Source organism: Geotrypetes seraphini, chromosome 19 (genome assembly GCF_902459505.1).
Source record: "Geotrypetes seraphini chromosome 19, aGeoSer1.1, whole genome shotgun sequence".
NCBI classification, from domain to species: domain Eukaryota; kingdom Metazoa; phylum Chordata; class Amphibia; order Gymnophiona; family Dermophiidae; genus Geotrypetes; species Geotrypetes seraphini.
Window position 1 is genome coordinate 10,565,571 of NC_047102.1, and position 26,665 is coordinate 10,592,235.

The 26,665-nt window shown below is 45.4% G+C and overlaps 1 protein-coding gene across 3 annotated transcripts in view; it reads right to left on the reverse strand.

Moving 5' to 3' along the window:
- ACCS (1-aminocyclopropane-1-carboxylate synthase homolog (inactive)) overlaps nucleotides 1-25,398 on the reverse strand; it is a 37,756-nt gene extending 12,358 nt beyond the window's left edge. Inside the window, exons 1-12 of one of the 3 annotated variants that reach the window (XM_033928538.1) lie at nucleotides 25,167-25,398; nucleotides 23,040-23,146; nucleotides 15,771-16,360; nucleotides 15,115-15,174; nucleotides 13,795-13,865; nucleotides 11,692-11,761; nucleotides 10,011-10,077; nucleotides 8,131-8,228; nucleotides 6,057-6,134; nucleotides 2,232-2,332; nucleotides 1,248-1,337; nucleotides 499-544 (exon numbers count right to left, since the gene is read on the reverse strand). In XM_033928538.1, coding sequence (XP_033784429.1) covers nucleotides 499-544; nucleotides 1,248-1,337; nucleotides 2,232-2,332; nucleotides 6,057-6,134; nucleotides 8,131-8,228; nucleotides 10,011-10,077; nucleotides 11,692-11,761; nucleotides 13,795-13,865; nucleotides 15,115-15,174; nucleotides 15,771-16,316 — 1,227 coding nt within the window. In that variant the 5' untranslated portion in view covers nucleotides 16,317-16,360; nucleotides 23,040-23,146; nucleotides 25,167-25,398. Of the gene's footprint in view, nucleotides 1-498; nucleotides 545-1,247; nucleotides 1,338-2,231; nucleotides 2,333-6,056; nucleotides 6,135-8,130; nucleotides 8,229-10,010; nucleotides 10,078-11,691; nucleotides 11,762-13,794; nucleotides 13,866-15,114; nucleotides 15,175-15,770; nucleotides 16,361-19,598; nucleotides 20,866-23,039; nucleotides 23,147-25,166 lie in introns of those variants that run through there. The other 2 variants (XM_033928539.1, XM_033928537.1) reach the window with 2 other exon arrangements.
- Nucleotides 25,399-26,665: the final 1,267 nt, after the last annotated feature.

Sequence of the window (26,665 nt, forward strand, 5' to 3'; positions counted from 1 at the left end):
GGCTCACATAAGAATATAAGGATTGCCGTACTGGGACAGACTGAAGCTCCATCAAGTCCAGTACACTTTTCCCAACTACGGACAATCCAGGTCCTTTATCCTAGGAAAAAGCAGTGGATTTCCCCAAGCCATCTTAGTAATGGCCTAAGGACTTCTCTTTTAGGAAATTAACCAAACCTTTTTTAAACCCTGCTAGCCCATTGCACTATTGAAAAGTGTGGAATTATCCCCACCAATGATGGATGTTTAAATAAAGTGGAAGAAATTGTTTTGGCATCCAGAGACACCGGGCCACTCGGATATTTTGATTGTTTTTGCCATGTGGCTTCCACAGCTGTGCGTTTAAGCTAATCCTGTCAGTTCCTATGGCCTGGAATACGTCAGATGAGAAGAGATCCTTTTGATGGCCAGCCTAACCTGTCCCTCAACCCAAGGTGGGATGCGCTCTCTCAGCCATATACAGTATGTTCAAACACTGCATATCCAGGCCTCGCTCACCTTGCCGATTCCCCACATCACATGAGTCCTCTGGGGGTCTGGCAATCTAGAAAAGACAGGAGAGGTGAAAAATGTTGGGTACCAATAATCAAAATACTTCAATAAAGAGAACCCCAAATAAGAACCCAAAACAAACACAAACTCTCAGATAGTCAATATACCGTTTTTATCCAAAACTGTTTACAAGGAGTTATACATAAAGAGACAGGGAGACATTGAGGAGCATTTGCAATAGGATGTCTAAGTCTGACTTTGGACGTCTTGTGAGACACGTCCAAAGTCGGGGGCGGAGAAACAGCCATTTTCAAAACTGGCAAAACTACCAGAGACGTCCATATTTTTCTTTCAAAAATCACCTATTTAGACGTCTTGGCTGTCAGGATGCCCAACCTTAGGACTTTTAACTTTTTGGGCCATTTTCAACCACAAAATCGTTCCAAGTTCAAAAAAAATGTCCAAACCCGGACCATTTGGACATGGAAGGGGCCAGCATGCGTTGACATCTGCACATGCGTGGAGGCTCATCTGCCTGTGACCCTGAGCATGTCGCTTCACTTCAGTGGGGGATCCTGGAGGAGGAGAGACGCTAGTTCCAGCCAACTGCTTCTAGGATGTGTCTCTCGTGGCAAGAGGCACGTCCTGTAGGCAGTCAACTGGTGCCAACAACTGTCTTGTTGATAAGAAAAGAGATGGCTGGAAATAGAATTCTTTCTATGCAAAATTTAAGAAAAGATAAGACATCAACTCACTTATCTATACTCAGGACGCTGTGGAAGATGACAGACTCATCAAACACGGAGAGCATGTAGATTTCGTCCACTATCACGTGCAACTCATGCCTGAAACCAAGACAGAAGAAGATTTCAGAACCAAAAAATCAGCATCTCCAGTGAACTTGCATTTCAGCATGAGCTCCCCATTAACGGTGTCCAAATGTTCTCCAACTCAGTGAGAGACACTTAGGGGCTGATTCTTGAACCATGCGTTCTGATTTTAGTCAGTGGTAGACGTCCTACCGTCATCTGGCAGCCAATCGGGAAGCACGCTTTTAGAAAAAAAATGCTGCCGCTGGAAAGAACGGATGAGCAGCTTCAGAGTCCCCAAAAAACAGGTTCTAATGGTGTTGGAAGCTCAAAGGGAGCCAGGACGATACTAGGCACCCCAAAACAGAATTTAAAAACAATGAAGCTAAAAGAAGTGCCAGATAAGCAACACATAACCCTGGAATGACAAGATTAAAGGGGATTTTCAAACTCCCATTTGAACAACCCCGACAGTTTCCCCAGAAGTATAAACACCATTTCTTTCTATGCCTTATAAAACTAAAAAAAGAGAGAGTCTACAGGGTTCCAGAGAACTAGCCCCTGAATTATCCAAAGTCTTTGAGGTGAGCTGTGCCAATTTTGAACTGGAAGAGAGTAAATGGCAAAATTCACCCAGGCCCTGGGGTGGGAAGGGAGAAATGATCCTTAAGTTAGAATGGCGTTCTCATTGGGGACCTCCAAAATCGCCATTTAAACTATTTTTAAGTAAAAATGTATTCCAAATGTGGCAAATCATTTTATAGTGCACCGAATAACAAAAGCGATCCTTCCAAAAATGAAATGGATATGGCCAGGTCTTCACACCATACCGCTGTGTGTTAGTCAGTAGTCAAGAGAACTAATGTAATGCCAAGTCTTTGTAGTCAGAGCTAGCTAAATCGCTTTCCCCCACCCATATCCATCGCCTACCTTTTAGCAAACTCAAGGAACTCCATAGTCTCCGACAGGGAGTAAACATCCCCTAAGGGGTTTTGGGGATTAAGCAGAAACAACGCCTTCACGTTTGTTCCCTAAAAACAGGAAAACATTGACACACACGAGAGAGCCAGTCAGTTCATCATTCGAGTTTGATACTAGGCCGCTGGGGAAGCAGCCAACCGCCACAGGAAAAAAACAAAATCCAATAGACTCATGCATACAGCACTATTGCAGGGTGGATGAGGGTCTCAGAAACCAGCTTGAATAAGTACCGATAGATCTCAAGGTCAAGACTTACAGGTTCTAAGTTTCAATCATCAAAACCTCCCCCTCCTTATTTTCAAGCTGCCGTCGAGCACCCAGCCTACATTGGGAGTGACACAGCTAGAAATAGATGCAACGTCATGACTGAACCCTTGAGAAAGCCATTACAAAAGGCGGAACGGGTCCCGTTGGACTTTGAATTTTTTGCATCTATTTAAGATAAGTTACTTATTTCCATTTCTTTGCTGGGTGGAGAATAATGTATATTCATTGGTGAATTAGGATCCACCCTTAGAAGAATTTTATTAGAAAGAAATATTAAACATTGAAATTATAATTTTAGATCTTGAAAATAAGGAGGGGGGAGGTGTCAAGGATTGATGATTGAAACTTGGAACCTGTAAGTCTTGACCTTGAGATCGATCTATGCAAGTCTAAGCTGGTTTCCGAGATCGTCAACCACCCTGCAATAGTGCTCTACACATTAGTCTATGGGATTTTGTTTTTCCTATGGCCGATTCCTTTTTGATCCCATAAACCATCTTTTAGACTAATTAGAAGCAGCCCAATACCCAGAAGAGATCATTTGAGCTGCTACACAAATGAGACTAAGGGGAGCCCTGGCGCAACCAGAACATGGGAAGGGAGGGTCAGCCATGTTCTTCCCCTAAAGAGCTTACAGCCTAAGAAGCAGTTCTATAATTGGACACCACCTGTTAGGCAAGCCAATGCTGCTCAGGGAGCACTTCTTCAAACAGCATATGGGTACACAGATGCCATGGTAGAATATTGGCATAAAACCGCACTGGCGTGCCTAGAGAGGCATGCTCATTTACATCAGATTTATGGCAGGGTAAATAAGCATTCCTAAGTTAAATATGTCACGCATGTAATTAAAAAAAAAAGAGAAAACTTCTACATAGCAAAACCAAAGAGCGTACAGAATTAGGGCTGGGCCAAGAATTTTCCTGCACACAAGTTTAGAATATATAACACTCTTTATCATCAAAGCACAGACATATAATAAGACCCAACATGGGGCCATGTTTCAGCAGATAATCGCCTGCTTCAGGGGTCACCAAATACTCCGTTGGATGTATGTCACAGAGCAGAGTCTGCATCTGATAATACCCATAGTGCGCCAAAAAGGGCAATTTTTGGGGTTAGGAAAAGTGAATAAACCAGTAGACCTAGTCGAACAGTACAATTCAAAATGAGAAGATATAACGGAGCTAATCCAAACAACATCTTAACACAGCTCCATGTCGAGTCTTTTTATCTGTCAGAGCTTTGCTAATAAAAGAATGTTTTATAGTCTACACTCATGTACAGGAAAGTTCTTGGGCCACCCCTCTTATGCATGTAACTCGTGCATAAGTGGGGGACACGCCCATGTTCCAACCCCGTGCAATTATGCACTACTTTTCAAAACAGTGCATAGTCCACTTACTTGTGCAAGGCGCGATTAACTACACACACACACACAATTACAGTTAGGCCTTTATGTAACTAAAGGATGGGGCCTGCCATGCACCTAGGATTTCCTGGGCACTATAAAGAGGCAAGTGATGCTTTAAAGAGAAAATCCAAACCCATCTCTGGAGAACATGGACAAGACGGCTGCATTAGTGGAACAGAACGCAGGGCATCAGTCTCAAAGCAATAGCATTGCTCTGTGTTTTTAAGCCCTGGGAGTTTGTGTCTCATTAACCCTTTCAGGACCAAGGGACATATTTGTCCCATAACTTTAAAATCCTATAAATTTTGATTGGGATAGTCTACAGTTCTAAATTTGATATGTACGGATTCCATATGATACTGCCTTTATGTAAACAAACTGGTTCCGACATTCATTCATTAGCGTCGTTGCCAGATTGACGAGAAGATTCACTTGCCACACTGTCCATAAGCCAGAAGTTTGATTTTTTTAAATAAAAATAATGATATTTCACAAAAAAAAAATCAATTTTTTGGCATCTGCAAGCCCTTTTTACCATAAAAATGTCGTCAAAACCACAAAAATTGGCCTACGATCCTTATGGTCCTGAAAGGGTTAAGTAAGCAGTTCCTACACTCTGGGAAAAAGCAAACTATTCTAATTCTCTCTTTTTTAGGCACCAAGTGATTGAATGATTGATTGATTTAAAAAAATGTATATACTGTCTAAAACTAAACGGTTTACATACACAGTATTAAAATGACAACAGAATAAAAACAAATGAATAATAAGATACTCTTCTAATAAAAGTAAGGTTACGTACAATCCTCAAGAAAGTCGCATAGAGTGGATAGCAGGGCTCATGGATAAATAATCAATTTTAGCTAAGTTAACTAAAAAAAAATACATCTACGAAAAGCTGCATCTTAATTTTTTTTTTTTTTCCCCAAAGGAAAAAAAAGATTCTTAAACATAAATTTAACAGAAATTATACATACAAAACAATATTCCTTTCAAAGCCCACAACAATGGGGAGACAGGCACCATATCTAATTACAAAAAGATAAGAAGAAAACAAAGAAATGGTTCTTGATTCATACTTTTATGAATCTTAAACCCTTCAATACTACTTGAGACTTTTACCGCCTCCAAATTCTCAGTTGTGAAACAACAAAAGGAAAAGGACATTTTTCTGAACCTCCCTTTCTCACGGCAGTTTTGTATTTGACCCACTAAGGAGTTCCAGAACTTAACTCCCGCACAACAAAAAGTCCTTTTTACCTGTCTCAACAAGTCTTGGATTCACGGGCGTCTTCAGTAAGGCCAAACTCTCAGAACGCAGAGATCTCATTGGTGTATAGCCGAGTATATTACTTTCAAGCAATTCTGGGATGTTTCCGTACAGGAATTGATGACAAATCATCACAGCTTTATATTGGACTCTGAAGGCGACCGGAAGCCAATGGAGTTTTTGGAGATACGGTGAAATAGGGTCATATTTAAACACACCCATTATCAAAGGTGCTGCTGCGTTTTGTATAACCTGCAGTGCTCTAAATCTTGCTTTTGTTAGTCCGAGATATAGAGCACTGCAGTAATCGAGCCGAGACAAGACCTTGGCCTGAACAACAGTTCGAAAATCAAACAACGCAAGCATTGGTTTCAATCTGTGCAAAGCATGCCTGAATGGTCTTAGTTACTTGCAAGTTCATTGTTAGGCCAGAGTCAAGTCTTACTTTAAAACTAAACCACACTGAGAAAAAGACTTAACTTCACAGCAGTGGGATACAGGGCATTTGGAATGGGATTTACTCTGCCACTTCGGCTCATTCGTTCGGGACAGCTTTTTGGTAGAGTTAAGAGCTGAAATAGATCTGTGGAGACAGTTTGGTGGAAGAGTTTTTGGGATCTGTAACTGCTGTCACAGTGATGTACAATTTATGTTTGTTTTCTTGTAATCTGTCTGGGATCAAAGCGGAATAAACATTTTAAAAATAAAAGAAAAAAAAAAACAAGTGTCCTAGTCAGCAAGAGGGTGAGAATTTCACTGCTTGAGGCAACCCTGTCGCATGGCTTCAGTCTGTCCGCCGACACTATGGATGAAATACTCTCACCTGGGACCTTGCTTTCTGGAGGGTCCGCTCCATCTTCTCCACAGTGAGCTGGAAGGGCCTTGTACTGCTTCCAGTGACCTAACAGTGAGAAAACCGCAAAAAGTCTCTCAATGTGACCAACAAGAGGCCTAGGGGAAAGCACAGCCAGCACAACCCTGTCATTCTTTTCACGATAGCCCTATGCAGGGAGCAGATTTGCACGCCTGTCACCTCCATTATGTGCAAATCTCTCTCATGCATATTCATTAGGGCTATCCCCAAAATCTGACTGGCTGGTGGCCCTCCAGGACAGGGTTGGGAACCAGTGTTCTAGAAGACTCCACCCCAGTGCTCAGAAGCAATACAGACACCTTCTCTCTCACAGCTTTCAGAGGTGGACTCAAAGACTCGCATCCCATTTATTTAGCTGCCTTTTCATGAAAGAGATTCACCCAAAGCAGTTTATAATACAGTAAAACCTTGGATTGCAAGTAACTTGGTTTGCACGACAAGCAAAACATTTTATTAAATTTTAACTTGATAAACCAGCAAAGTCTTGCATATACATATAGTACATGTAGTATTTTGTATTAAAGTTTTTGGGTTGTGGAATGAAGTGTCTGAGTTTCCATTATTTCTTATGGGGGAAATTGGCTTTGATATACGAGTGTTTCGGAACAAATTATGCTCGCAAACCAAGGTTTGACTGTACATTAAACAGCAAATCAGGCACTCTTAAATATTTCCTCATCTGTCCCAGCAGCTCACAATGTAATTGTGGTACCAGGGTTAAGAGACTTGGCCAGAGTCACAGGAAGCAGGCTGGGATTTAACTCACAACCTCAGGGTGCTTAGGCACCAGCTGGAGAATGACACGTGAACAGGGAGCAGCGGTAAACTGCAGATCTGTGGCAAATGAAAAATTTGGGGGTGAATCACCACAGATGCAGGGTCATAAAAAGCTTTGCTCCCATGGTTAAAAGTAAGATCACCTGTTTACCACCGAGCCGAGCCCTCTTACCTCCAGTGATGCTGGCACTTGGCTGGGCTGGCCTTGAACATAAGAAAAGCCTTACTAGGTCAGACCAATGGTGTTACCGGTCCAGAGCAAGAAGTGGCTTACCACATGTCTTTCTCAATAACAAGACTATGGACTTTTCCTCCAGGAATTTGTCCAAACCTTTCTTAAAACCAGCTACGCTACCTGCTTTTACCACGCATTCCAGAGCTTAACTATTCTCCGAGTGAAAAAATATTTCCTCCTGTTGGTTTTAAAAGTATTCCCCTATAACTTAGAGTGTTCCCTAGTCTTTGTCATTTCTGACAGAGTGAAAAATTGATCCACTTGTACCCGTTCTACTCCACAGGATTTTGTGGACTTCATTCATATCTCCCCTCAGCTGTCCAAGGAAAAGGATTTGACCCATGGGAGATTCCATAGAATAAGAAAAGACCAACCTGTAATCCCGCTTCCCGCCCCCACGGATTACAAACTACCCTGGATCGATAGCATGGAATGTTGCTACTCCTTGGGTTTTGGCCTGGCACTAGGGACCTGGATTGGCCACCATGAGAACGGGCTACTGGGCTTGATGGACCATTGGTCTGACCCAGTAAGGCTATTCTTATGATGTACTTAAGGCTTCTCTGTACAGCTTAGCTTTGTGCACCGATCTTGCACGCCTGCGAGAGCTGAAAGATCTCCACGGCTGAGACTGCCTATAAGAGTCCAAACAACAACCAGAGGCATTGGTCTGTAAAATCGCAATAAGGAACCAACCAACAGGATAAAATCCAATCCACTTTACTGAAGATAACCCGACGGAGCCACGTTTCGTCCTCAGACAGCGTCAGGGGTCAAACGCTACAGCTTCAATCGACCTCGGAGGCTATTTTTGGATGCATTTTGAGTAAATCAGGGCAATTCGTGCTCAAATCCATTATAGTATTTAACCCCCGACGCAGCCCGAGGGCGAAACGTGACCACGTCGGGTTACCTTCAATAAAGTGGATTGGTTTTTATCCTGTTGGTTTGTTCTAGGGTTGTTTCCTCGCTGTCTACAAGAGGTCAGATGTCACCCTTTTACAAGCTTACCTTGCTGTCTAGGTGTATGTACTCCAGTTTCACACTACTGTAGAGGAATACACTTTGGGTGATGCCACCATAGAATGGGGTAGCTATCAAGATGGAATCTGAAATATACCAAGAAAAAAAAAAAAAAAAAGACAGACAGTTTAAAGTTCAATAGGGTGAAAGGCAGTGCAGGTTTCAGCCCTCCCTGCACAGGGAGGAATTGGACCCTGAAATGCCAAGCTGTTTTGAACTATCCCAGGCCTCGCTAGCAGTTTCGGGAGCAATTTTCAAGGCAATTTTGTGGTTAAGCGATCGAGGTTGTCCCTTTGGTTCAGAATAAACATCCATCCGAGATGAAGCTTGATTCAGGAAGGAATTACGCTCCCTTTTACTAAGCCGCGATAGCGGATATTAGCGCTGAAAGCTCCACGCTGCTTCCGGCACTAATAACTGCTATCACGGTTTAGTAAAGGGGGGGGTTTAAAGATTTGTATGTTCAAGCAACTGTTATAGAGGTTATAATAATTAGGTAGACTGTGCCCAAGTCTTTGATTTTGCCATATGGGACTATGTTTTTAGAATATTTATTGACTGGATTGGGAATGGTTGGTTTTGTTTTGCTTTGCTTCCATGACTGAATTGCTGTAAATGGTGCCATGAAGGGGGGGGGGGGCGGTTTAAAAAATATATATATATATATATATATATTTGGATTTGTTTGCTTTGTAATTTCTAACTATGGATTATGAGGGTTTTTTTTGAACCGTTATAATTTTTTTTAAAAATGAAAAAACATCACTATAAACTTACATCATTTTAAGTTTTATAATTTTTAGGCTGTAGATTATGATTTTTTTTTATAAGCTGTGCTTTAGTTTTCTGTAACCCACAAATATCCTTTTTGATATGAAGCAGGATGTAAATATTGACTCAAATTAAATTAAGTCTTGTCTGAATACTGTCCACCATCCGCATGGCTAAAGTCCGCGCATTTTACCAGATTCAGAGAAGGCTTTTCCAAGCTTAATTTTCAGGTTGTGGGAGGAAAAGCCCTTATACAGACTCACTGTGGAAAAGCTGGAGCGGACCCTCCAGAATGCAAAGTGGTGGATAGGATTCTGCTCTGTTGGATGGCAGTAGGGTATAAACTGCTCACCGGATGCTTTAGTGCAAATTCTGTGTTGGGCATTGAACCATGAAAACACGATTGTTTCCTGGGACAAGCAAACCTCTTACCTGCTCTCACTGATGGCTGCTGTCTGACCCAAATCGGATTCTGCATTGTTTCCCTTGGATGTTAACACTTAAGGGGCAATTTTAAAGCCGACAACTTTAGGATAATCAATTTAAAATCAGGTGCACTTTTTACCCACAGGCTTTGCACACATTCCCAAAGCACAAGGAACCCTGTACTTTCCTCTCTTTGAGGATCGACATGTGTATAGAGCAGGGATAGGCAATTCCGGTCGTCGAGAGCCGGAGCCAGGTCAGGTTTTCAGGATCTCCACCATAAATATGCATGAGATAGATTTGCATCTCCAGGAGGCAGTGCGTGCAAAACCATCTCATACATATTCATGGTGGAGATCCTGAAAACCTGACCTGGCTCCGGCTCTCGAGGACCGGAATTGCCTACCCCTGGGATAGAGTACACTCGATTGCTTGTACCTGCCTCTTCTGTGGATAAACTGTTGCTTGGACAGTACGTCTGCAGATTTGGAAAATCCACTAGCACAATCTTCTCACTTACCTGCCAACAAACAACTCACGGCCATCCATCTATAGACCACTCTGTGGCCAACATCAAGCAGAGACCCCTGGCACTCGCCCATAAAATGCATACGACAACATCAACACGTTTACAATGAAAAGAATAAGAAAGTCTTATAATGTTTTCTTACCATCTGCATCGCAGAGGACAGCGGCTAACGCTGAAAAGAGCGAGCCACAACCATTCTGGACAATCACCTGTAGGAGGCAGAATAGTAAAAGTTAGCATTGGGAGCAAAGCCACTTCTAATAAAAGCCTTTGCGTCAACTTTGATGTATGCATCCCTTTTATTATCCTTTGATTCGTCACCTCATCGGATAATGAACTGCCGAAAGTGGCTTATTCCGCCCACGGAGGACACCGAGGCTCAGAGAGATTGCCATAAGCTGCAGGGGGTATGCCATCAAAAATGCGACAGACTTTGGGGGCGCAGGACATATGCGCGCCGCTGCTCCTGCCGCTTTGAAGCCTTTCCGTTAGCGCTGTGAGGGGGTGTGTGGTGGGGGAACCTGGGGGGATGAACCCTCCCCCCCACTCCTCCCAATGGGAGGGTGAGGACTTCTAAATGTAGGGGGGGGGTTTCCCCTCTCACACACCCCCTCACAGTGCAAACGGAAAGGCTTGGAAGCGACGGCAGCACGCAAATGTCACCGCGCCAAAGTCCGGCATGCTTTTGATGGGTCACTGCTGCAGGGTGCACCGATGACTCAGCAGAATCTTTCTGGGGCAGGACTAAAGCTCTACCCCGGCACAGGTCATCAGAGCATTACTCTCCTGAGACTGCCATCATTAAACCGACGGTCCTGTTTGTCCTGTGAACATTATTAGCTAGATTCAATAAATAGCACAGAGATGATCCAAACTAAGCTAGTGTCAGGGCCGGCGTTAGGGGAGGGCAAACAGGGCATCTGCCCTGGTCCCCACAGCTCCAGGGTGCCCCGCGATCCGGGTCTCTTCCTCTTGCCGGGCCATCTCCCACCCTTCCCCTCACCTTCGTGGTGCTTTTTAAACTCGGTTTTCTCTCTTAGAGGGGCCTTGACGCGGCAGCTGACCTCACTAGTTGCATGCAGCTGCCGCAAAGCTTCTTCTCCGACACGATCCAACAAGGCAGAAACAGGAAGTTGTATCCGAGGAGAAGCTTCGAGGCAGCCACATGCAACTAGCGAGTGTGGCTGTTGCATCCGGGCTGCTCAGAGAGAAAACTTTTAAGTTTGAAAAGCACCCACGAAGTGAGGGAGATGGGCCCGGCAAAGGGAAGAGGTTGAGTGACGCTTTAGGTTTATTGTGTGGAGAAAGAGGGGAGCAGATGTTGGAAGGAAGTAAGGAAGAGAGAAAGGAGCAGACACTGGATAGAAGGAGAGGATAAAGAAAAAATGGCACATACTGGATTGGGCGAAGAGGATAGAGTTAGTGAGATACTGGAAGGGGTGAGGGAAAGAAATGGAAAGCTGTAGCTAGACACAATGAAAAGAGGAAAATTGAGGACTGGATAGTAAAGAGAGAATTTAATCTAGACAAGAGGCAAAAAATAATTGAGAAGGAAGATTGAGCCCCTTGCCATTCAGGTTTTCAGGATATCGAACGAATTTGCATGAACTTGATTTGCATACACTCCCTCCATTATATGCAAATTTCTTTCATGCATATTCATTATGGATATCTTGAAAACCTGACTGGCAAGGGGCTATGCCAGGACTGAGTTGGAAAACATTGGGGCGAGGGGGGAATGTCAGAGAAGAATTCTCCCCAGCCCATCCTGGACACCAGACTGACAAAATCGAGGAAGAATGTCAGAGAGGGCAAGTACTTACATTGTCTGCCTTCAGGGAGGTGGGAGCCTTGCAGTAATACGTCAGAAAGCGGGCCACTTCCTCCCGTAAGCTGTGAGGAGAAAAAGCAAGAACATAGCAAGTATAGGGTTAGATCAGGGGTAGGCAATTCCAGTCCGAGAGCCACAAGCAGACCAGGTTTTCAGGATATTCACAATGAATATGTACACGATGGATTTGCATGCACTACCTCCTTGAGATGCAAATCTATCTCATGCATATTTATTGTGGATATCCTGAAAACCTGACCTGCCTGTGGCTCTCGAGGACTAGAATTGCCCACCCCTGGGGTAGATGAAGGGCAGTATAGGGGAATGGTATAGTGGCAGAAGATTCCTGCTGGAAGCAGACAGCACATCGTTCAGATTTTAGTGCTTGTAAATTTTGATTCACAAAAGAACGGCAATAAATGGTTCTTACAGAATGATGTATATAAACACGAGTGAAGCCCGGGTATTAGAGAATGGAGCTGGTTATGTCCTGAAATAAAATTTTTATCTTGAATATGAATGATTGAGAAGTGGCTTCATTGGGTTTTGGGGTTTTTTTGTGGAAACTCCCGAATAAAGGCTCAAGCTGCTAAAAACAAGAACCGCGTTAGGCCTTCTTTCGCATTCTTATCCGCCATCCACAATCAAGAATTGTTTTGTAGTCCCTATAATCAAAATTTGTTCTTATAATAAAACTTTCTGTTTATCCCGATACCGTGGCGTTATACTCCCCTCTGGCTTTTTTTGGTTTTGGACGTTTTGGCCCCTCTTTGCTCGGACAGTGGCACATTCCGTCTTTCTCGTCTCTTACTTCCAGTCATGGCCCACTTAATGGCCTCTCTCAAGTCAGCAGGCTTAGTTCAGTTTCCAGTGGGGGGGTCTCTCCACATAGCTACCAAAAGTTCTATCAGAAATGGCACAGAGGCCTCATTTGTTGTCTCAGAAGAAGCAATATTTAACCAGAGGATCATCGATGCCTGGTAATTATCAAAAATTATTTTGAGCTCAGTGTAATCTTATCCACCTTGAATTCAGGTAACGAACAATGGCAAGAGTCTGAAAACATCGCTGCCCCTTCCCTAACTTCCTCCAAAAAAAAAAAAAGCACCAGGAATTAACTATCCTTTGGTTCCAGAGTAAGAGCTCTCAACCTGGTTCTTGGGACATACCCAGCCAGTCTTCAGGATATCCATAATGAAAAAATACACGAGTGCAATTTGTATACCGAGGAGACAGTGCATGCAAATTCATCTTATGCATATTCATTGTGTGTACCCTGGAAACCTGACCATCCTGGTGGCCATTCGGTTCAGCGAATGGCCACCAGGATGTTCTTAGGACTCAAGGATCTCCCATATGAGGAACAGCTGGGTAAGTTGCAGCTTTACTCACTCGAGGAATGCAGAGAAAGGGGAGACATGATCGAGACGTTCAAATATATCACGGGCCGAATCGAGGTGGAAGATGATATCTTCTTTCATAAAGGACCCACGGCAACAAGAAGGCATCTGTTGAAAATCAGGGGTGGGAAATTTCATGGCGACACCAGAAAATATTTCTTCACTGAAAGGGTGGTTGACCGCTGGAATAATCTTCCACTACAGGTAATTGAGGCCAGCAGCGTGCCAGATTTTAAGAAAAGATGGGATTGGCATGTGGGATCTCTTCATGGAGGTAGTTAGGGGGTGGGCCATTAGTGTGGGCAGACTAGATGGGCCGAGGCCCTTTTCTGCCGTCATTTTCTATGTTTCTGAGAAGCTGTGTTCAGAGCAACTGTTCTAGAACAAGGCCCAATGCTCAGGCTGCATTTATCTTGTCTATGGCAAACAGCGCTTGGGAATCCTTTGCTGTGACTCTCTCACCAGCACCAAAATTAAATAAAGCAAGCTCAAAGGTCAACTTGGCAGTGACAGTAAAACAGGCTAACTAGCACTGCAAGGGAGGGTCGTCCTACTGCCTAGGCCAGGCAGGAGCGCAATTCTGCTTTTCTCTTCCCCATACTCAGAGAAGCATCACAGCTGGCGCAGTTCCTAGCTCAGAAGCTTTTTTTTTTTTTTTTTTGGGGGGGGGGGTCTTTAGGAGGGCAGTTACTTACAACGGGTGTCCCTTCCAGTCAGGATACTGCAGCAGGACAGGATCAACATAATTCATGTCGTTCTGGGTCAGCTGTCAAGGAAAAAAGAGCTGCTGTTAAACTCCAGAGCCAACGGGAAATCCTCAGCCAGGAATTTCGGGTTATTGTTGTTTTTTTTTTTTAGGGGAAGCCTGCAAGTCAGTGAATTAATGCTCTTATGGAGACACTGCATGGCAGATGTCCTCCAGAATTAATCTGGATAAGGTCCATTAACTCAATGATACATTCCTGGCAAGTGTGAGAACTAGGATGGCTAGTTGCTAAAACAGTATATGGCATTGCTCTTATACTGGGTAAACTCCCAAAAAGTTAACGAACAACTACAGTAGAATCTTGACTAACCGGCAAAAAAATTGCCAGCCATTAAAAAAAAGTCTCCCATGCTCCTCAGACAAGCCCCCCCTCCACCAGCAGTAGGTAACCACAAATCTCCCTCCCTCCCTCGAAGCAGTAGCAGCTGTCCTGACATCCCCCCACCCCCTGGGCCCAAGGCAGCAGCGGTAGCCAATCCCAACAACCCCCTTCCCTCCCTCGGCCCTGAGGCAGCCGATCCCGACAAGACCCCCCTTCCCTTCCTCAGCCTTGAAGCGGCAGCCAATCCCGACAACCCTCCTTCCTCCCTTACTGAAGGGGTAGCAGCAGCCAGTGAACAGAAAAAGTGCCGTATATAGGTTGCTTCCGGCCAGCCCCAGCAAGGCCTTTCCTCTGTTATGTCGCTTCAGTAAGGGGGGGGGGGGGCATTGTCAGGATTGGCTACCGCTGCTGCCTTGGACCCGGAAGGAGGGAGGGGGGATTGTCAAAACCGGCTCTATTGCTTCAGGGGGCTGGAGGGAAGGAGATAGGGAAAGAGGGGTGTGTTAGGAACGGCTGCCTGCGGCTTACAGTATTGTTTTTTGACACCAACTCTCAATCAACCAAAAACTACAGTTATCTGGCATCCACCAATCCCCATGGGTGCCAGATAGCTGAGAGTTTACTGTATCTCTTTGTTCTTCAATGGAGGAGTAGCCTAGTGGTTAGAGCAGCAGGGCTGAGAGCCAGGGAGACCAGTATCCAAATCCCACTGATGCCCTTTGGACAAGTCACTTAATCCTCTTACTACCTCTGGCGCAAACTTACGATGTAATCCCTACAAGGGCAGGAAAATACCTAGTATAATCCAACCACTGAGCAACGTGCGAGATGAAAATCCAAAGTCCCTATCCCTGTCGACGCACACTCTGAGACTGCCCAAGTCTGGGGAAAAAGCAAAGCAACCTCGCCCAATCCCGCTGCGCTCACCCTCTTAGACATCAGATCGCAGCAGAGCTTGTTCTCACTGGTGCCAATGTTGATGATCCCCTGCAAAAAAAAAAAAAAGGGAAACGGGGGAAAAAAAAAAAAAAAGGTGAGGGAGAAGAAGACTTTACCAGCGAACGAAGAGAATGCCACTTTGCCGACAAGGCTCACATGTGATTTTTTCCGTCCCCTTCCCAATTTTACGACACTGGACTGCAGGCACACAACGGGAAAAGGGGAAACGGAGGAATGAGCGACCTACACTGTATTCTGAAATCCTCTTCTGTTCAGTACGTACAGCTAAACCCTTAAACCCACCTGCCGTCACCCCCATCCTGAGCTGCCCTGTAGAAGGCTGGTATAGACCCACTCTGAACCACTCTGCCCCTCTTAAAAAGTGGCACATTACCTGCTGCCTGTCTTCATTAAAAAAATATCCCTGGCACGAGATGCAAAAAAACTCTAGCTTAGTGTATTGGGGGGGGGGGAGGGAAGGGAAGAGCAGTATCAGGTAACCATAACACCACATCCTGATCATCTTAATCCACGAGCTCTCTTCAGGAGCTGTGTGTGGCTAGGTACATTTGCACACAGTCTAAAATATATTTGCAGTCCGCAAAGCTACAGGTACCACTGGCAAACGCAAGACTGGAACTCACATTCGGGTTCTCATCTTCATCATACTTATCCGCATGGTATGCTCGATATCCCTCCTCAGCTGAGCCCCGGAAGCTGGACAGAACGCTCCCCCTGGTGGACAGGTAGGGACTGCTCTGGAACGGGTGGCAGGTGTACACGCCGGCCGTGTCCTGATTCCGCCTGGGCGCCGGTACCCCTCCGCCTTCCTGTGACCTCGAACGAGTCGCGTCCGGGAAGGGGCGGGCGAGGTGCAGGTCGGGGAGGGGAGGCGCAGGGACGCTGCCCCCCTGCCTGAGGACGCCAAGCATCTGGGAGAAGACACTAAACATGCGGAACTCGTGCTCCCGCTCCAGCTCGAAGCGGCGCTGCTCGAGCTGGAGCCGCCGCTCCTCCATCTCGGCGTCCCGCTGCAGCCGCTGCTCCTCCAGCTGCAGGAAGCGCTCTTCCATCGCCCGCTGCGAGTTCAGCATCTTCCACAGCACCTCGTCGAGCGGGTCCCGGGCCCTCGGCAGTTTGCGCTTCTTCCGCAGCTGGTGGAAGGTGGGGAATCCAGAGCGTGAGCCCATTGCTTGCGCCCTTGAGGAAGAGGCCAGTGTGGGCTCGCTGAAGCCTGTAGGGGGTTGAAGAGTCACACAATAAACGCACCTTCTCAGAAGAATTCACCAGAAAATTAACGGCATTCTGACTATACAGTCGACCCCCCTCTGGTACCTCTGGCAGAGTGCTGAGCTGCAGGTTGCACACAGACCGGTCAATGACACACAGATCTCGAGTTTATATGACAGACTTGTTGAAACAGAAAACAAAGTTTAAGCTCCTAAATCCTTCTGCAATCTGCTAGCAAGCACTTAGCAAGAGGAGCAAGGTCCAGAAGATATAGAAATGCCTCTTTTGCACTTGGTTAGGGAATTAGAGTTCCTGCCTCGGTTGCATAATGTGAGATTAATTTCCGATGCATCATTTGCATGCTGGTGGGGCAGTAATGGGGGGGGGGGGCAGGGGGTGCGGACCGCCCCATGAACCATCTAGGTGGGGGCGCAAGCACCTCTCTACCCTGCCACAGCACGCTTGTGCCAACCCTTCCCCCACCCCGGACCTCTGTAGATCTTCGTAGGCGAGCAACTTCTCCTGCCTGTTGCTTGCGCCAGCTTTGGCTCCCCTCTGAATCACTTCCGGGTCACGGGGCCAGGAAGTGACATCCGAGGGAAATCCGATGTTGGCGCGAGGAGCATGCTGGAGAAGCCACTCGTGCCAACGCCACTGCTGGTAGCCACAGCTGCACGTGACCACAGCTGCACGTGACCTCTGACACCACTGATCCTGGCCAATCCAGGTCAAAAGTACCTGGCAAAAAAATCCAAATAGTAGCAACATTCCCTGCTCATGAGGAAAGGCTAAAGAGGTTGGGGGCTCTTGCAAAAGAGATGGCTGAGGTACGGACTGCTACAAAATCGTGAGTAATATCCGAAGGGGTTCGAGTGGATCCATTTTTTTTACGCCTTCAAAAATCACAAAGACTAGGGGACACTCGGAGTTACAGGGAGATACTTTTAAAACCAATAGGAGAAAATAATTTTTTTTCACTCAAAAAATAGTTAAGCTCTGGAACGCCACTGTCAGAGGATGTGGCAAGACCTGTTTGGTATTCCTGGAGGAAAAGTCCATATTCTTGCTATTGAGATAGCCCTGGGATCGGTAGCATAGAATCTTGCTACTATTTGGGATTCCAGAAAACACACAAAAACACAAACTTTGACAATTTTTGTAATGGTGTGTGCAGAATTGCCTTAGGAATAGGTAATTCAGTCTCCCTAGACCTGTGGTCTCACTAGTGCCGCAATGGACCAGGTGGTGCAAACTTTGTACCAAAGTAGACGACAGCAGAAAAGACCAAGCAATTGATCCTCCAATCTGCTAAGTAACTCCTATCCACCCCAACCAGGATTGATCCCAGCCGCCTGCCCGAGAGTAGACTACCTGGAGAATATCACTCCCTATCCAGGGCAGTTTTATTTGTCATCTTTCCCCTCTACGCCCCACCCTCTTGGACAAACCATGCAAAATCTCATATTCTTCCTAAGTCTCAACACGAAGTTCTAAACCAGTGTATCGTCAACTGTGTGCCTCCTGAGATTTCAGGTGTGCCACGAGACCCTGGGGAGGAGAGGCGCTGGCTGACTGCCTACATGACGTTACCTCTCGCCGCGAGACCTACATAACGTGCCTCTCGCAACGAGAGGCACATCCTATAGGCAATCAGGCGGCGCCAGCACGTCTCCACGCGTCTTCCCTGCCGGCCCACTGGCGGCTCAGGGCCCATCTGGAGGGCCTTTGCGGACGTCAACGCAATGATGTCAAGCACGCGACATCATTGCGTTGGACGTTCACACACTTCTGGATGTCTCGAGCCACGATCACTACGTTTGGCGTGCCGCGGCTCAGCAAAGTTTGCAAGCCACTGTTCTAAACTATATTTGCGCTTCCAGCAAAGTGGACCCTGAACGAGACCACCAACTCATTTCATATAGGCCGCCAAACAGATCTATCAGACGGAAATGAATTTTTGGTCGCTGCCAGCCCGAACTGGATGTAAATCCGTGACAAAAGACCCAAACAGAGAAAATGGTGACAGTCAAAAAGATTCTACGACCCAAGTCTGTCTACTACAGTGGTCTCCCACTCAAACCCTTTGCAGGGCCACATTTTGGATTTGTAGGTACTTGGAAGGCCTCAGAAAAAATAGTTAATGTCTTTATAGTTTATAAATCTTTCCTTTTAGCTAAGTCTTAATAATAATATTGTAATTTATAGCTAAAAGAGACATAGGATCAAGAAACGGTTTTATTTTATTTTTGTGATTACGATAAACATACCGAGGGCCTCAAAATAGTACCTGGCGGGCCGCGAGTTTGAGACCACTGGTCTACTATGTCTTCTTCTCTCTTAAATTGGTGCTAAGACATATTTAAATCTCCAAGATATATCAAACACCTTTTATATGTTGGTCGATAAACCACGTATCTTCACACCTCATTCGTATCTTATTTTAAAGAACTTCTTCAACTCGATCCTCAGCAAGGCCACCTTCCCACTCCGCGTTCACTCATAGTGGGTGGCTTTATGCCTCAAATCGTCATTGGATCGTTCATTCTTTTGTTTTTTTGTTTTTTGTCTTTATAAATTTTTCTTTCCGTTTTCATTTTCCTCTTGTCTTTAATATTTATAAACTCTAATATCAACCTTAAAATGTTTATACTTAGCTTCTGGTCTCAATTCAAAAAAGGGAGATAAACCACGTAATGGTCTGTTCATGGTGAGGGAGCGATAGCCTTGAGGAAACCGCTGGTAACACATGGGTGAAACATGCCGGTTTATCTCCCTTTTTTGAATTGAGACCAGAAGCTAAGTATAAACATTTAAGGTTGATATTAATAAAAGACAAGAGTAAAATGAAAACGGAAAGAAAAATTTATAAAGACAAAAAACAAACAAACAAAAAAACTGAATGATGAACAATGACAATGAACAATGAACGATCCAATGACGAATTGAGGCATAAAGCCATCCACTATGAGTGAACACGGAGTGGGAAGGTCGCCCTGCTGAGGATCGAGTTGAAGAAGTTGTGAAGATATGTGGTTTATCGATCAACATTGTTTGGTTCTTCTCCCTTAAGACATTCTAGGTGCTCTTCCAATGTGAAAGCTTCCAAAAACTTGTGCCAGTTCCCTAAGCCATCCTCGCCCAATTTCATATTCTGGGTCCGTCAGTGAATATTCTGCCAGACCACCGAACCTTCCCCTCTCCTCACCATAGCTGGGTTGCCCCTATTTCCTGCCACGGCATACCTGAAGGCGAGACACTGGTGTCAATGCCCACATCCACTCTGGAATCGGGAGAGTTGTTCCCGCCTCCATCCTGGAAGGTCCTCTCCATCTCATCCTCTTCCTCCTCCTCAGCGGAGCCCTGCTGGTAGGTCATAGCTGGCAGCATCTCGGGAGTCAGGCACGGCCCGTCCGACTCCACCTCCTCGCACTTAATCTCCATAAGCTCCGGGTGCCGAGTGTGGCCAAAAGGAAGAGCCGAGGGGGTAAAGTGGTGGTGGTGGAAGACACCGTCCACCATACCGCCTGGCACCAGAGCCGGTTGAGGGACCACGCCTCCGCCCAGGGCACTGTACGACATGGAGGGCCGGTTGGTCAGCACCCGGTCCATCACATCGAAGAACTTCCAGGTGCGACCCCCTCTCAGTGTCTTGTGGTTGTCCTTGATGCGCCGGTATTCCAGCTTCATCTTCTTGATCTTCTCCCGGCACTGGTCGCCCGTGCGGTGAATGCCCTTCTCCCGCAGTACCTCGGCGATACGGTTGAAGACGTGCTGGTTCCTCAGGCAACTCTCCAGCTCCATCTGCACGGAGTCGTCTGCCCACAGCTGGAGCAGCTCCACCACCTCTGGGTCCGACCAGTTGCTGCCCCTCTCGTACTTCTTACCACGGAAATCCATGCCGGGGGAGGGGGGGTGAAGACTGAAGAGCCACGTCTAGTTCCACCAATGCACAAACTCTGGTTTTTGGAAATGCGGCGTGGCAAGCGGTGGGATAAACATCAGCTCTGGATTCTCCATCACAAGAAGTTGACTAAATATGCAAAGCCGCTCCTTTTCCACTGTAAAACTAGGTTTGCTGTTTTCTGAATGAAAAAGTTGTTTCTAGCCACATGTAAAAAAAAAAAAGGCAGACTGGGGCACAGGATGAATTTACTGCATTACCCTGCACAAATGTTCTTTTCCCTTCCAATTTTACTTAATGTTGCCCAGTGGCTAATCAATCCTCAGCTACTTGTTTAACCCAGATTTGATGCTGTTGCTTGGAGTTGATCAATAAGACTCCGCACACTAGCCCTGCCACGTCCCGGGCCGGCCCGGTTCCACCACCCTCCTTGCCCGGCACGGCCCGGCTCGGCACGGCTCCGCCGCAGAAAGGACCCGACTCGGGCCAGCAGCCGCGGCATTTCTCGCCTTTCACATCCGGGTTGACGGCACATGCGTGCTATCCCTATTCCGGGATAACTTTGGTCCGTGTCAGTCATCGCTCGCGGCCGGGCTGGGCCAGTCCTCCCTTCCCCTCCCCCTCACGCGGGCTCCGCTGCGCCCTCTGCCGGCCCGAGCGGAGAACGCCGGCAACCGTGTGGCGCTGTCCCCACCGCAGGTGGGGGGAGTGTGTGTGTGGGGGGGAGTGACTGTGTGTGCAGGGGGGGGGAGTGTGACTGTGTGTGCAGGGGGGGGGAGTGTGACTGTGTGTGCAGGGGGGGGGGAGTGTGACTGTGTGTGCAGGGGGGGGGGGGAGTGTGACTGTGTGTGCAGGGGGGGGGGAGTGTGACTGTGTGTGCAGGGGGGGGGGAGTGTGACTGTGTGTGCAGGGGGGGGAGTGTGACTGTGTGTGCAGGGGGGGGGAGTGTGACTGTGTGTGCAGGGGGGGGGGAGGGTGACTGTGTGTGCAGGGGGGGGGGGGAGTGTGACTGTGTGTGCAGGGGGTGGGGAGTGTGACTGTGTGTGCAGGGGGGAACCCTCCGGGTACCAGGAGAGCCGGGTATTCCTATTAAATTCTTGGGCTGGGGATCTTCTAAGAAACGCTAATGATGCGCGGATAATTCGACCAAGACATGCTCCGAACGGTGGGTGCAAGGGCTGGAGGACCAGAAGCCGTCACTAGGGGGCGAAGGAGGGAGCCCCTTCCATTGATGCAGCTGGCCCCTGTTGATTCTGGGGCTTGAATCAACACAATGTCGTGCTGGTTTACAAAACAAAGCTATAAACCAGCAACAGATGAACTTGAGAGAGTTGAATCGAGGGAGAACGCTAGACATGGTATAAGCTAATATTTCACTCCAAATCGTTTGTAAACACATCCCTTTACCGATGGAAAATCAAAGAAGCCTACTATCTCTGGATGTTTCCTGTTTACAAATACGAACTGATCGAAAAGAAAACTTGGCAGCAGTCCGAGTTGAAAAGGCTTACAACAAAACTTGAAAATCACTCTGGTCTCCATAATCTGTGATAATCTTGCAATATGTGATCCAGTTCGTTTCAGTCCCAAAATCAACCTTACCGCATCATTTTAAACGGTCTGCAACCTTTTTATGTTTTGCTTCGAGATCAAAGATAAAGAATAATCCAATGAACTCAAGATGACAATCTTAACAAAACAAAATGGGACTTTATCGTTCTCAATTTCTGTAAAAGAATGTAGGATTTTTTTAAGAAGACCAGTAATGTGGAAATCAAAAGATAGTTTTGCGATCAAGGTAAACTCTCAAAATTTTTATAGTTGGCAAGATGGAATAGGTATTACCGTTCAAATTTAAAGAGTTCGCCCCCGATCGCTTCAGATGGAGATGCCAAGAAAAATGTCTTAGCAGGATTGAGTTTAAGCCTAAAATCAGTCATCCAGACTTCCACAGCTTGGGTTTCAGCAAAACCTTTGATAAGGTTCCCACATAGGTAACTTAAGTAAGTCAAGGTGGGCCTTAATGTGCTTGACTGGCTTAGAAACCAGCTGAGTGGAAAGCCACAAAGGGTAGTGGTAATAAGTGGACTTCATTCGGAGAATAAGGTCATTGCAGTAGGATTCTTTGTAATATTTTTGTAAATAATTTTGTAAAAGGGCTTTCTGGTAAGGTTCTCTTTGCCGATAATACCAGAATCTGCAACTGGATCTACGCTCTACCTGGGGTTTTATTCTTTGGGATCTTGCCAAGTGCTTGTGTCCTGGGTTGGCCATTGTTAAGAGCATAAGACTTGCCATACTTGAAGGTCCATCAAGCCCAGTATTCTGTTTCTAACAGTTGCCAACCCCAAATCCCAAGAACCCAGCTAGATTCCAAGTAGTAAAACAGATTTATCCTAGGAATAAGCAGTTGATTTCTCCAAACCATCTCAATAATGGCCTATGGATTTTTCTTTTTGGAAATTATTCAGACCTTTTTTAAAACCCTGCTAAGCTAACTGATTTCACCACGTTCTCTGGCAACAAATTCCACAGTTTAATTACACATGTGAAGAAATATTTTCTCTGGTTTGTTTTAACTCTTAGTTGCTTCATTGCATGGCCCCCACTGCTAGTATTTTTGGAAATAAGATACAAGGCTTGATTGACCTTAAGTCCGTCCCAGTATGGTAACTCTTATGTTCGGGTCATAGGGAAATAATGGCCAATAGGAAAAGAAGGAGGTGATGGTGCCTTTATACGAGCCTCTGTTGAGTTCTGTCTACAATTCTGGAGACCCTACCTTCAAAAGACGTGAACAGAATGGAATCGATCCAGAGAGCTGCTACAAAAAATGGTCAGTGATCATCATAAAGTGCTTGGGGACAGACTTGAAGATCGATATGTAGGCTTTGGAAGAAAAGACAGGAGAGATATGGTAAAAACATTTCAATATCTCCATGGCATAAATCAGTGGAGGACCACCAGGCCAATCGGGTTTTCAGGCTAGCCCTAATGAATATGCATGAGAGAGTTTTGCATAGAATGGAAGTGACAGGCATGCAAATCTGCTCCATGCATATTCATTAGGGCTAGCCTAAAAACCCTATTGGCCTGGTGGTCCTCCAGGACAGGGTTGGGAACCACTGGTATAAATAACAGGTGGCAAGTCTCTTTCAATTGAAAGGAAGCACTAGATCAGGGGTAGGCAATTCCGGTTCTTGAGAGCCAGAGCCAGGTCAGGCTTTCAGGATCTCCACAATAAATATGCATGAGATAGATTTGCATCTCAAGGAGGCAGTGCATGCAAATCCATCTCATACATATTCATTGTGAATATTCTAAAAACCTGACCTGGCTCCGGCTCTCGAGGACCGGATTTGCTTACCCCTGGTGTAGATGGACAGACGGGATAGGCTAGATGGCTTTATCTGCTGTTATCTTGTCTGTTTTCGACATAGAAGAAGTCATAGGTGTGGGGATCTCTGACTGTCACACACTGGACGAACAGGTGGGGTGGGGCGGGAAGGGCGAGAGACCTCACATTACATCATATAAGACAGGGGTGTCAAAATCCCTCCTCGAGGGCCGCAATCCAGTCGGGTTTTCAGGATTTCCCCAATGAATATGCATGAGATCTATTTGCATGCACTGCTTTCATGGTATGCTAATAGATCTCATGCATATTCATTGGGAAAATCCTGAAAACCCGACTGGATTGCGGCCCTTGAGGAGGGACTTTGACACCCCTGATATAAGGCTTACACTCTGCAAACACCTTTCAAGTTCTATGTGGATTACAGCAAGAGTAGGAGGCCAGACAGCCCCCAGCAAATGATACAAATAAGAAATAGCAATTAAAATTTCATTAATAAATTAAAAATTTTAATTAGGAATTTAAAATGGGTTTAAATTTGAGAATGTATTGAGGTTTATAGTAGAACATGTATTTTGGAGGAATAATAGAACAACTTTTGACTAATATTTTTATAAATTTAATTGTTACGAGTTAATATGTATCATATTTTTGTAAACTTGGTTATTTGTATAATTCCTTTAATAAAATGTTATACATTGAAAAGGGGAGGGGAAAGGGAGGTAAGGGGTAGTAGGGGGTTGATTGGGATCATATGAAAATTTATTTTGAAGGAATGCTAGAAATATTTATGTAAATATATTTGTAATGCTAATTGAAATGAAATCTATTTGTATTATATTTCCTTCAATAAAATGTTATAAATTAAAAAAAAAATAAAGATAAGTTTTCAAAAGCTGGCTAAATAAAGAAACACTTCATATTGACCTTATATTAGGAGGAAGAGAGTTCCATATCAGAGGTGGGTAGAGGGTCATGGATTCGATATACCGCTTCTCTGTGGGTACAACCAAAGCAGAGGTCTGATATGGAAACCATGAAGTAAAACCAACAGCAATAGAGAGAGGGAGGGGGGGGGGGTTTGGACTGGAGAACAGCGGAATAAAATCATTTAAATCATGCTTTTTCAGAAAAGAGTTAGCCAGGTTTGCTGGCGTTATTCATTGTTGCTTCTCCATTACTTATGGGTTTTGCTAAGGGTGAATTAATAGCTTCCTTTATTCATTTTCAGTTGTACACATTTTAAAAATATAACAGCCAACAATCAGAGAATCCCAATCCCTCCTCATCTCACCAAGAAGCTTTGAGGTATTTAACCTGCAGTCAAGGCAGGTGGATATGTCTTAACCAAGATAATTCTTGCCTTATGGCAACCTCAATATGGCTATTAGAAGGCGGCTGAGTATGTGATACAGAAGAAAGAATTATTTAAAAAAATTACTTTGTCCTGGGATGGATAAACAGTGCTTTGCTCTGAAGGGGCCCCATTTCTGCAATTCAGTGCCTCTAGGTTAAGGGGGCCTGCCCACACCCCAAAAGCAAGCAATTAAATACCTGGTTTAAGTTGATAAAGTATCTGCAAGTAATTCTCCCAGTGGCAGCATACTGCAGCTTGAAACCTTATGACTCACTGCTTCAAGCAAGAGGTTAAGAAGAGCCCGTTTGGGATCCTTTTATCTGCCACAATATCCGGGATGAAGCGAGGAGATACCAGCTGTTATGGCAGGATTCTGTCAGGAGAGGGCACTCTGCACCTTGATTAAAATCTGCATCACTTGCTCCAGGAAGGAGGCTGTGAAGGGGTAGTTTTATAAGGTATAAGAATGTGCTAAAAACAACAGTGCATATTAACGAAAAACAGAGGGAATAAATTGATCCCGAATTTCAGAGGAAAAGGGGAGAAAGAGTAGGAGAAGAGAAAATTAAGAAATCCCTTGCAGAATGAGTTTCTAGGATGTGTTCATTAATTAGCAAATCTGAATCCTTGTCAGAGTCCTCATGTCCACCCCTCCCCCCCAAAAAAATCCTGAAAATTTGACACAGATAAGTCCTCAAACAAAATGCTATTGGGAATCCACACCAATATAATAATCTCATAAGCCATATGGGTCCAGAAAAAGGAGGACGGATTAAGACATCGGGGTTTTACTTCTGTTGAAAAGCAATGGAAGTTAAACCCAGATGACTCAATCCGTCCTCCTTTTTCTGGACCCATATGGTAACCCTAATTGTAGTAATCCTGAAAACCTAACTAGCTAGGTATTTTTCCAGGAGAGGGGTTGAGAAGCACTACTATAGTGTCCTCAGGGAGAGGGAAGAGAGTATGCCTTCCAGCCTGTGATCTGCAGCAAGTCTCCAATATCCTCCAGATTTGCTTAACAGGTCAATGTAATCCTAGGTTTACACATGCCATCCATTGTCTTGCTTTTACAAGTGAAAACTACAATTTCCAGCATGCAATGGGGTAAACCCCAAACTGGATCAACATTTGGGGAATATCTGGGACTAGCAAGCAGAGCCTGGAGGCGGGTCTAGGGGGGAGGGGGGGGGGGGGGGGGTCAGTATTTTCCATTTGGAAAATCTGGTAACCCTAGCCTGACAGAGATGGCAAAACATAGCATGACAAACATAGGACCTGTTTACAAAGCCACGGCTTTGTAAAACAGTTCCATAGTATTACAAGCGTGGCTAACTTATTTTCCTATATAGAATAATTGTATAAATGGGTATAATTATGAGCATTTGCACTGATCTAAGGGCTTACACTTAAATGCCAGAGATGCTCATGTAACTTATAGAATTCTCTAAGTTTTCTGAATAAGTAGAAGTCCCGCCCATACTCCGCTGGGTCAGACCAATGGTTCATCAAGCCCAATCGCCTGTTCTCACAGTGGCCAATCGATGTCTCTAGTACCTGGCCAAAACCCAAGGAATAGCAACATTCCAGAATCCCAAAGAGTAACAAGATTCCAGAATCTCAAATAGTAGCAACATTCCATGCTACCGATCCAGGGCAAGCCGTGGCTTCCCCCATGTCTTTCTCAATAACAGAC